Source organism: Ipomoea triloba, chromosome 15 (assembly GCF_003576645.1).
Source record: "Ipomoea triloba cultivar NCNSP0323 chromosome 15, ASM357664v1".
Taxonomy (NCBI): domain Eukaryota; kingdom Viridiplantae; phylum Streptophyta; class Magnoliopsida; order Solanales; family Convolvulaceae; genus Ipomoea; species Ipomoea triloba.
In genome coordinates, this window is record NC_044930.1 from 14,757,287 (window position 1) to 14,769,061 (window position 11,775).

The 11,775-nt window shown below is 39.9% G+C and overlaps 1 protein-coding gene across 1 annotated transcript; it reads right to left on the reverse strand.

Moving 5' to 3' along the window:
• Nucleotides 1–7,382: 7,382 nt before the first annotated feature.
• On the reverse strand, nucleotides 7,383–10,391 carry LOC116006116. Its single transcript, XM_031246394.1, has 3 exons — nucleotides 9,607–10,391; nucleotides 8,233–8,673; nucleotides 7,383–8,014 (listed from the first exon to the last, which is right to left on the reverse strand). Exons 1-3 carry the CDS (start codon nucleotides 10,244–10,246, stop codon nucleotides 7,845–7,847), a joined length of 1,251 nt encoding a protein of 416 aa, XP_031102254.1. The 5' UTR covers nucleotides 10,247–10,391; the 3' UTR covers nucleotides 7,383–7,844.
• Nucleotides 10,392–11,775: the final 1,384 nt, after the last annotated feature.

An 11,775-nucleotide genomic window follows, 5' to 3' on the forward strand; every position in this document is an offset into this window, starting at 1 on the left:
GCCGATTTTCCTTTTTGTGTTGATTTTTTTTCGTGAGTAAACCACCGGTTCCCTTGGGTGCATATCATTGCCACCCACCAAAGAAACAACCTTGTCCTCAAGGTTGGAGTGGGGAAACTAACCTCGAAAATCAGACACATCCATCTAAGTAGCGTTATCTTTCGGGTGGCCCTCCCACTGCACTAGAACCTGCGAAATTCCTTACAGTTCACAAATATCCAAGATGTCTTGCGGAAAATAACATTGATCGGTCACAATCATCTCTTAAAGAAGGTCAGTCACTGCCAGCAGTGCCAGCTTGTATGAAACAACATTGGATTTTTGGGTAATCGTAAAAGGGTCGTACAAGCGAGGAGCCAACTTTTGGTTGATGCGATGGTGGATTGTGGATTGCTGGTGTGGCCAAAGTTTCAATAAAACTTTTGTCTCCTTCAGTGAATTCCAACTCGTGTCTCTTAACATTTGCTACTTTAGTCATCCGATTCTGAGCTTTTTCTAAGTTGTAACGGATTAACATTTCGTTCTTATCAGCATGTTCTTCAGCTACTGCTTCCACTTTAAATTCTCCGGGTAAATACTATTGTAAGTTTGGTGGGGACTGTCCATACACCATTTGAAACGGTGTCAGGCTAGCAACACTATGAAAGGAAGTATTGTACCAGTATTCGGCCCAATGGAGAAAGCATCCCCATCGCCGTTGTTCGGAGGTCATACATCGTAAGTACTGCTCAAGGCTTTTGTTGAAGACTTCAGACTGTCCATCTGTTTGAGGGTGGTAGGCAGTACTCATTCGTGACTTGGTGCCCCAGGCATAAAAAAATTATGTCCAAAAAGTACTTTGAAAAGTTGAGTCTTGATCACTTACTATTGACCACCCCATGTAAGCAAACTATTTCTTTTGCAAATATGCTAGCAAGAGACTTGGCGTTGAAATTTGTGTTTTAGTCCTATGAAATGGGCATATTTAGTGATGTAATCTATGACCACCCAAATGCAATCAACACCGTAGGAGTATGGCAATCCGGTGATAAAATCCAGTGTAATATCCTCCCAAATAGCTTTTAGGATAAGAAGAGCCTGGAGGAGGCCAGCTAGTGCCATTGTGTCATATTTATTCTTCTAACACACCAGACATTCTGCCACAAATTGTTGCGTTCGCTTCATCATACCTTTCCAATAAATGCTAGCAGCTATTTGGCGGTAAGTGCGATAAGCTCTGGAGTGCCTCCCATCGGCATGGAGTGAAATTCTTACAAGAGGTGTGGGATCCAAGGTGATGTGGCTGGTAGAAAGATGCGTCGTTTATAAAATAAACAACCTTGAAAAAGTTGAAAAGGAGGTCGGTTTGTCGGGTCGTTGCGAAACTGTTGTACAATATAACTTAAGTTAGAGTCATTGGCAATGGATGTACCCAATTCAACCTAACCTATCGACATTAGTAAAGATACTCCCGACAATTCAAGTTCCCCATTCTGTCGAGACAAAGCATCTATTGCATTATTTAACCACTCGGGCTTGCACACAACTTCATAGTCATACCCCAAGAGTTTGGCCACCCAATTTTGTTGAGATAGGTGGTTATGCGCTCCAATGTTGAATTGCCAGCAGAATGACCATTAATATTTTTTCGTAAGTAGGTTTCGCCAATGTTTAACTAGAGAATTCTTTACTAAAAAATGCTATTGGCTGATGACCTTGGAGTAAAACCATGCCAATCCTTGTCCTTGATACATCGCATTCAATAATGAATGGTTGAGAGAAATATGGTGTTGCCAAAAAAAGAGATGTGATTACTACAGTTTTGAGGTTATCAAACGCCTTTTGCGCAGCCACTGGCCAAATAAATTTTTTTGCCGCGTCTTTCTTTAGAAGGGTCATGAGGGGTCGTGCTATTTTCCCGTAATCTTTAATGAACCTTCGGTAATAGCCTATAAGACCTAAGAATCACCAAACAACTTTGAAAGTTTTTGGTACAGGCCAACGGAAAACACTAGAGACCTTAGATGGGTCCATTGCAATCCCAAACTGAGAAATAATATGGCCCAAGTATTCAATAGCAGTTTGACCAAACTGATATTTCTTTGCATTAGTCTTCAATTGGTGATCTTGATGTGTCCCCAATACTATTGTCAAATGTTTTACATGTTCCTCCCAAGTTGTATTATACACCAGAATGTCGTCGAAGAAAGCTAGTAGAAATTGGCGAAGATATGGTCGGAAGATGTCATTCATTATAGCTTGGAAAGTAGCCGGTGCATTGGTTAACCCAAATAGTATTATTAAGAATTCATAATAGCCAGTGCGTTCAGAACGCTATTTTGGGCACATCTTGTTGAACAACTCGTATTTGCTAGTACCCCGAACGAAGATCAATTTTAGAAAAGTACCAAGCCCCGTGCAATTCATCTAACATCTCCTGTATGATTGGAATATGGTACTTGTTTGGGGGCATGGTAACTTTGTTGAGTTCCCGATAATCCATACAAAATCTCCAACTGCCATCCATTTTCTTGACCAATAAACCCAGACTTGAAAACGGGCTTGAACTTGGTTGAATGATTCATGCAACCAGCATCTCCCCCACCAATTTTTCAATCTCATCTTTTTTATTATGTTCATAACGATACGATTTCACATTTATTGGAGAGAAGTCTGCCTGCAAAACAATTTGGTGATCATTTGTTCGAATTGGAAGCAAGCCATTAAGGTTGCCAAAGGTTTGATGGTGGTGCTGCAATAGTGCGCTTAATTGAGAGTGTTGTTGGGCAGAAATTTCGCTTGCACTGTAATATGGAATTGGTGAGGCCGAACTTTTTCATAACCAACAACAATAGTCAACTACCTCCAATTTTTCTAGTGAACTAAAGGAGATTGGCAATCGAGACAGAGATGGGTCACCCACCAAGTGAATATGTTTATCATCAGTTTTGAAATCCATCGTTAATTTCGCCCAATTCGCCTTCATGTCGCCTAATTTCTCCGTCACGCAATAACCAGAATAACATCCACTCTGCCAAGGGGAAATACGAAGCAATCCAGTGGCATTGTAAGATGTACCAAATTAATTAGCAGTTGAAAATATTTACCATCTGACTCAGTGTGACGACCATCCTCCAATCGAAGAACTTTGACATTGGTTCTAGTTGTTGTTCGACATGAGTGACCAAGTTGCAAGAAATAAAATTATGACTTGCCCCAATGTAAACCATTGTAAGGATATCATTGGCGCTAATCTTCCCCTAGAACTTTATTGCTTTTGGATTGTCGTACCACCTAGTGCAGATAAGGGAAGGTCAAGTAACAAGATGGGAACAACACTCCCAGATAAGTCTTCTTCTGCTACATGATCAGGTATGACCCCATCACCACCTGCTTCGTCTTCTGCAATGATTAATGTTCGGAGAGATTTATTTGGACAAACATGCAATAGGTTGTAAGGTTGTTGGAAATGAAAACAAAGCCATTTTGCTCGCATATCAAGAACTCTCAATTTGTATAATGGCGAGCTACTTTCTTTGCGAAAGACGAACCGGAGTTGTGAGGAAGAAGAGGAGATCGAGACTAAGAGGTGAAGGAGCTACTGGAATTTTTTCCTAAGTGGTGGGGATGGGCTGAAACTAATCTGGACTGATGGTGAACAGTTGAAAAAGAGTGGTTTGGGGCTTTATTTTAAGAGTCCAGTAGTTCCTCTTGTTAGAGATATAAGGGTTAATTGAGAGATCTACTCTTAGCCCTAGGTTTTAGTGTTAGGAACCTTTGGCTAGGGTTAGTTCTACACTAGTATAAATAGCTCTACTCTCCTGTATATATACACATAACATATATACGAATACTTAGTTGAGTTTTCTAGATAGGTATTATATTGTTTAACATGGTATCAGAGCCTACTGGCATTGATCGGCGCAAGGAGGCGAGCAACCGGCAGAAGTTTCGCGGCAAACAGAGCCGCCACGTGCCTTCGTCGACCAGAGCTCCGGCGACCACGCGCCGGCGCATATGGGCCATTTCCAGCGAGGTTTCCAGCAGAAATTTGTCTCGTTCGTCTCGTTTTGATGAGTTCATTTCCTGATAGTGTCACTTGTGCGAGTCTTGATCAGCTTTTGAAGCTTCATCTCTCTCTCTTTCATTTTCGGCGCAACAAAATGCTCCTGGCAGTAGCGGTAGTGGTAGCTGGCGAAGATTTCCAGCAGTGGACAGTGGTTGGTGATGGCCGTCGGCTGCTATGGTTGTAGATGATGAAATACTAGTGTTGTCAATGTTGGAGTGTTGAAAATGGGAGTGATTGGGCAGTAGGTTTATGGTGTGGTTGCTGGGATAGGAGTTTATAAATAATTAGGCAGTAGGTTTTTGTTTTGAGTTGTTTGGTTTATCTCGTCAATAAGTCTTGAAAGTTTATGTTTGGTTTATCGTATTTTTCTAGCTTGTTTAAGTTAATTTAATATGAGGTTAGTATTATATTTAGACTAGTGCCAAGGTGTGAGAGTTGGAGGCAGTCCTTGTACATGGGTGTTGCGGTGATGGGTAGCATAGGTGCCAGGGGTGGTGTGGACCTGGCATATGTCGTGACTATTGTGGAAGGCCGACGACTGAAGAATGGTTCAAGGGGAACTAGTTTGTGGGCACGCAACAAGAAAATGGGAAAATACTGGTGTTAGGCAGCAGCGATAAGGGTTTGTGGAGTGAGAGACCGGTGCGCTGCGGTGTTAAGCAGGGGTGATAAGGGTGTGGGGTGTGAGAGGCAGGTGCGCTGCGGTTGTGGTGTTTGGCCTGATTTGTATCTTTGTGGAAGTTTGTTGGTGCGACAAGGTGCATTGTGGACTGACTTGGCACAACATGGTTCGAAGGTTCAAGTGGTTCAAGACTTATGGTTCTAGATGTGGAGTCCTATGGTTCATGTGACACATATGTAACAAGTTGGGCATATTGAAATCTTGCTCCAACTTTAGGGGGGTGTTAGAGATATAAGGGTTAGTTGAGAGATTTACTCTTAGCCCTAGATTTTAGTGTTAGGAACCTGTGGCTAGGGTTAGTTCTACACTAGTATAAATAGCTCTACTCTCTTGTACATATACACAGAACATATATACGAATACTTCGTTGAGTTTTCTAGATAGGTATTCTATTGTTTAACACCTCTAATTGTAGTAATTGAAGACTTCTTAAAAAATCAGCGTGACCGTCTCCTTCCATAATATTCTGCAGATATATTCGAACCCATAGCGAGAAACTCTAACTCGCATTCCACAGCCCAAGCAACCTTCACCGCCGTGCACAAGTCTATCATGTCGTTCGGTTGAAGATGCACTCGGATCGCGAGCTTTAATCCATTAAGGAAAAGTTCCAATTGAATGTGAGGAGCGAGACCTGGAATCTGGGCAACGCGTGCTATGAATATATTTGCATATTCATTGATGGTGACAATCTGCCGGAGAGCGGCTAGCTATTCAATAGGTGGGCTAGTTAATTCGCCACCAAATTTGTAACACCCCCATTTTTCAACACCAAATTAAGATCAACTTTTGCTTAAATTTTTTTTTCTTTCTTAATAATTCACTAAGATCATTGCAGAAGCTTTACAAAATTAAACTGAATAGGGATGCTACCGCCACATCTAACCTATCATAGGCTGAATGCAAGGCTAATCCAAATTGAAATAATAAACCTCAATCCAAAAATAAATTCTTAGGGAAAACACTATCCCTTATAAAATACACTATTAAAATCCACAAATAATGAAGCTAATAACTATTACATTAATTTTTCTCTTTGTTGTTATTGTTATTTCTGCTGTGAATTGTCTCCATGTGAGCGTGGGATGTTGCTGCTGCAGCCACTAGAGCCAATGGAGTGCTGGTCTTTCCATGCTAGTAAACACCGTGTGGACTTTCAAGTCCTCATGGGTGAGGTGAATTGTGAAGAATCGTTATGCTCGTGCCAACCATCCTATTGGGTTTGTGCCATCAAATGTAGGGATCTCGATTTTACCAAAGAAGAGTGAAGTGATGTCTGGATAAACTTGTTAGAGGTGTCGTAGAGGAAGCACTAGCGTTGTCTTGTCTTTTGTTTGGGAGAGTAAGGGCCAAAAGATTGGATATCTTAGCCATGTAAGTTTCCATTGATGTAAACTTAGCAATGGAGGTTTCCATTGTTGCAAACTTGCTATTTAAGTTGTTAATTCGATACGTATCTCTTCCTAATTCTTCTCTAACGCTTCTACACGAGAATCCATTAGTGTGTTTGTCATCCAGCGACATGTCGGACCAATTTGTTAGGGTAAAGAACAAGGAAAAAGAAAAGAAAGATAAAATTATTTTATTGAATGAGAGTGAGGCACAAAGCTATCACCACGACATCCTCCAACAAGAGTTTTAGACTCTTGTCCAGCTGCTACAACTATACTATAGAACTTAGAATAAATGATGGGAAAGTTACAATTTATACTGCAATGCAGAAAATATAATATAGTACAATGAGAGAATTGAGGAGCTGATTTATTCCGTGACAGGTTCCATGATTTAAGTTTCTCCCCTGATTTGTGTGTTGACTGTTTGATTTGCTGTCTAAATTTCCTACTGTGTTGATTCCCTTTTTTTTTTTTTTTTTTTTCGTGAATAAACAACCCATTTCCCTTGGGTACATATCAAAAGCTTACAATCTTAAGCTGGTAATTGAGTATTCCTTGTGCCATATTACAACAATTGGGAACTAAATGATGTCATATTTTTACTCCATGAGATTGATGAGAGCTCAAAGATCATGGAAAATGGTCAATGCAGTGCCCTGTAAACTCAAAGAAAGAAGAAACATAAAATATGCCCTTCATTTGTAAAATCAACAATACAATAGAACACACGGTAGTTCAATTCTTCTCTATGATTTAAGCTTCTCCCCTGATTTGTGTGTTGACTGTTTGATTTGCATGATTTGATGTCGTGTTAATTCCTTTTTTTTTTTTTTTTTTTTTTTTGCGTGAATAAACAACCCATTCTCTTGAGTGCGTATCAAGAGCTTACAATCTTAAGCTGATAATTGAGTATTTCTTGTGCCAAATTACAACAATTGAGAACTGGAATGATGTCTTTTTTTACTCCATGAGATTGATGAGAGCTCAAAGATCATGGAAAATGGTCAATGCAGTGCCTTGTAAACTCAAAGAAAGAAGAAACATAAAATATGCCCTTCATTTGTAAAATCAACAACACAATAGAGTATACTGTGTTGATACGTATCTCTTCCTAATTCTTCTCTAACACCCTTCTTCCTAATTCTTCTCTAACACCCTTCTGCTCTAACACCTCTACACGAGAATCCATTAGTGTGTTTGTCATCCAACAACAGGTCGGACCAATTTGTTAGAGTAAAGAACAAGAAAAAAAGAAAAGAAAGATAAAATGATTTTATTGAATGAGAACGAGGCACAAAGCTATCACTAAGACACCCTCCAACAAGAATTTTAGACTCTTGTCCAACTGCTACAACTATACTATAGAACTTAGAATAGATGATGGGAAGCTTACAATTTATACTGCAATGCTGTAGTTAAATTTTAAGCAAAATAGAGGAAGTACCTAACACATGTTTTATTCAAGAACTTCCAATGCCAGAAAATTGATTACAAACATGACAATAAGCTGTCAGGTTAGCAGAAGTGCATTAGATCATGTAGTATCAACAAATTGAATGAAAAGTTATGGTAGCCAATAGCCAATCATTATTAACAGATCAAAACTGCCATATTGCCTCAATAATGCAATGTTATGTACGCAAACTACACCGGCTGTGAGCCTCTTGACTTCTTGAGAACCAAGAGTCGGCAACTTGGCTGAGTATATCAACTATACAGGTTATGAGGAGCTTGAATCAGAAGTATCACTCGATGGTGGTTGGTGAGTACTTGCTTGTGGCAGGTATGTGTAGGCTGCCATAGAAACTCCAATGGCAGCAGAAAATCCAATGAAACTCCATAACCACTTCTGTAGAGTCCTCTTCCGCTGGCGTTGTTTCCGTGCAGCATCTGCATATTTTAAAAGCCGTAAATAAATCAGGTCCAAAAGATAGTGTTTATAGTATTAAAGAATCATGTGCGTATATCATCTTAAATTCATAATAAAAATTTAATTTCACTATGTTTCCCCTACTCATGCTTCTCTCACTCTCTCTCGCACAGAGAAAAACATAAAACAGCAAACCAGATGAGCAATAAGACAAGAGAAGAAGAGAAGAAAAGCACACCAATGATTTCCTGGTTCCTCAGAGACATCTCATGATTAACTGCTTCATAATATTGTAATCTGTCCTTCAGCCGAGAGATCTCCTGGTTTTTTGTTTCAAGGATTGCCTCTGAAGCAAGTTCAGCTTCAGCACGTGCTTGACCTTTTCCTATTGCCTTAGCAACAAATCTAGTAACAGCTAATTCCTGAGTAAGCTGCTCAATTGAGCCATGCTCAAGCTCCATACCAGAAATGACATCTGAGGGTGAAGGAAATGTTAATCCTTCCTGAGATAAAATGTCACGGATTTTAAGCCACTGGCTACGCATCACAATTAGACCATCTTCCGCAGCCTTTCGCTTTTTTGTTTCTTCAAGGAGCTCGAGCCTTAAGGAGTGAAGTTCTGATGCAATATTAGTATCATGGAGGGATACATTTGAAGCAGGCTCTTCAGTGAACCATTCTGTAGATAACAATTACGAAAAATGGTCAAATAAGTCCTCGAATTAGATACAACAGTACAATTAAGCCTCTAAACTTAAAAAACTCCAATTAGACCCTTGAACTTGCTAAAAAAAAAATGCAATTGAGTCCATTTTACATTATTATTACCTGCTATAGTAGGTTATCATTAATGTGCCATTTTTTTAGTTGATCTGTCATGTTTATTTGCTTTGTCAGCAAATTTCCTTTTATAATATGTATTACTTTTAAATTTTCCTTTTATTTAATTAATAAATGACTAATTTATTATCTTAATAATAATAATAATTAGGGATAAATCATGGGAGATGAATCTAAAGATGCTCCTTTTGCAATCTATTTAACCAATTGCCTTTGAAGAAAAATTTAGCCAAGACTCAAGAGTAATAGTAAGATCAATGATAATATCTTCCTTTAGTTTTCATTTTTGCATAGCAATAAGAAATTACTTCGATCTATTCACTTGAGCAACTAAAAAAGGAAAGATTGAGATCTAAACCAGGTGGCCAGACCTTATAAACACTGAAATTGTACTCACCTTATTGCAATTTTTATGAGATAACAAAATCTATCAGGATAATGGAAAATAAAACATTTACAGTACTTTTCAGCAGGAAATGCTGACTTAGCTAAAATTTCACTGCTAAACAAAACTCATAGTCTTATGGTATCAAATTTTCAGCTAATACCAAACTGCAATTCACAAGAGAACCAAGCATATATCCAGTAATTTTCAAATAATTTGATAAAAAGACAAACAAAAAGAATTTGCATAATACAGCATCAGTATATGGATTAAATTGACAAAGCACAAATAAACATGCCAATAATTTGAATACCACAAAAAGTAAATAAAAAGACAAATTAATCAACACGAATACGGTGATATTTCAAAGGAAGAAGCAAAATTTACCTTCATCTGCATCGAAAAATTCCCATTGAAGTGATTGAACAGACATACTGCTGCAACCAAATCCTCTTACCTCATGAGGACTTCCGACACTCAACATATCAAACGCCGGATCAAAAAACTCCTCACCTGCGCCCTCGAATTCCTCGATTCCATCTCCGTCCACCTCCGTATGCCCGCCAATTTTATCCTTCACCAAGTCCTCCTTTTCCTGCTCATTTTCACCATGATAATTCAATTCAATCCCAGCCTTCTCCTCCTCACCACATTCGCGCACTTCCGGAACCTGAAATCCATCGATTTTCCCGTCCACGTGACGTTCTCCTCCACGCCGCTTGTGATTAACGACATACGGAGACGGCGAGAGCGGTGAGGAGGAAAGCTCGGGGATCGGAGCTGGTGCCGGAGTTATATAGAGAGCCGGAGAAATGTAAACATGATTGGCAGACGGAGGCTTGGAATCATCCACTTCCTCCCTCCGAGCACCATAATACGCGCCACCGTTAGCGATGCTCTTATTGGCATAATACGCCTGCTGCGATTTGGAGGTTTGAAATTTCTGGAAACCGAAAGGCGATTTATAGGTATCTCGAACGCGAGGCTCGATAAGATTCTCTAGAGCGATGGCTGTGAAAGTAGGCATGTTGGCCGGCGGCAGAGAATAGAAAATGGTGAAATTTATGGGCGGCGGAGACGGAGGCGAAAGAGAGACGAGGCGCGAAGGTGGAGGGAGAATTTGATGTTGGAGTTTTGGAATGTGGTGAATGGCCGTGTGTTTCTCCACCCACTTTGGACTTTGGACTTTGGTGCATTTATTTATTTATTTTTATTTCTTTTGGCTTATTCTTGAAGAACAAGATACTTCCAATTTATTGTATAAAATACAAATAAGAAAGTGAGATACATGTTCGCATGGGCAGCTCAACTGGTCATGAAGTTTGGGCCATCTTTGTATTATGAATCGATCGTCAAGCCAACACCACCGGAAAATAGATTAAGTGTTTAGTATGAAATTAGAGTAGTGTTTCAGCCCTCTTTGTATTACGAATTGCTTATTGCTTAGCCTTTCTCAAGGCCTTAGACACCTATTTATACAAGTTAGGAGGGATTTCTCCCTCTTGTAACCCTAAACTAGCATATATGAATTAGGATTTCTTTCCTTATTACATTTGGATACTTTCTTAATCTATTTTAACCTTCTTTCCAAATCTTCCGCACGATTCCTACACCCAATCGCCTTTGCCTTTAGGAAACCTTCTAAAAGCGCTATTAGGAAACTTCACGACAGCCCTTCACACACGGCCTTTTCTACCTTAGCCATGCTTTCTAGGTCGGCCGGACCGCTTCATAACTCGAGAATCCACCAAGCATATTCTTTTCAGTCTCAAACTCATCCTTGAACGTGTTCCACAAAGTTGTCCACTGAATAACCTCATTAAACAAATTCATGGCCAACCGATCGATCATGGGTCGACCGTCGGTGTCCCACCGCCCTTCCTTCTGAGTCTTTCAAGCTCGCCCTCCTTCCTTCCGCATCTCCGGCATTTCCCTTCGGTCGGCTCTTTCCTCATTTCCAAGCGTCAGGTACCCAGCCTTAGCCCTTCTGCCATCATCTAGTCCCTCATTTTCCCTAGAGAATTTTTCTCCCCAGTCTTTCACTTTCCCGAGTGACGCGAAGCACGACTCGGAAAAGTATTGATAACTCAGCTTTTATCATCAACCCATCCTCTTCCGCTTTCGCCTTCTTAGGGAAAGTTTTTTACTCCCCCCACCCCACCCAGTCCCTTACTTTCCCGAGTTACGCGAAGCAAAATTCGGAAAAGTACTTGCAATTGGGTTTCGAGCTTTCTTCTTTCATGGTCGTCACTCGTCCACGCCCAAGCTTTCACATTTTGATTTTATCTTCTTCACGTTCCATCACTGACCAAGTCTGTCGCATTAACTACCTTCGATCCTTATCTTTTACGGGACATCGAGCTTCTGACACTGTCACGTCGCCTTAACTATATTCACTCGGGTGCAACTTCAGAACGTCGCTTTCGAGGCAGCTGTGATACCCCGGATTATTTGAATATTTGTTATATTTTTTTTTAAGTGAGCTACTTTGCTATATAAATATGATTTTAAATAAATTATTTTACTATATGATTCATAACTATACTAGTTTATTAT

What these genes read in the sequence shown, in the direction of transcription:
- LOC116006116 (XM_031246394.1), bottom strand. Translation starts at nt 10,246, where the DNA reads ATGCCTACTTTCACAGCCATCGCTCTAGAGAATCTTATCGAGCCTCGC. An exon ending in ATTTTTCGATGCAGATGAAG is followed by an intron (nt 8,674 to 9,606) that starts GTAAATTTTGCT and finishes TGTTATCTACAG; the next exon opens with AATGGTTCACTGAAGAGCCT. An exon ending in GAGGAACCAGGAAATCATTG is followed by an intron (nt 8,015 to 8,232) that starts GTGTGCTTTTCT and finishes TAAAATATGCAG; the next exon opens with ATGCTGCACGGAAACAACGC.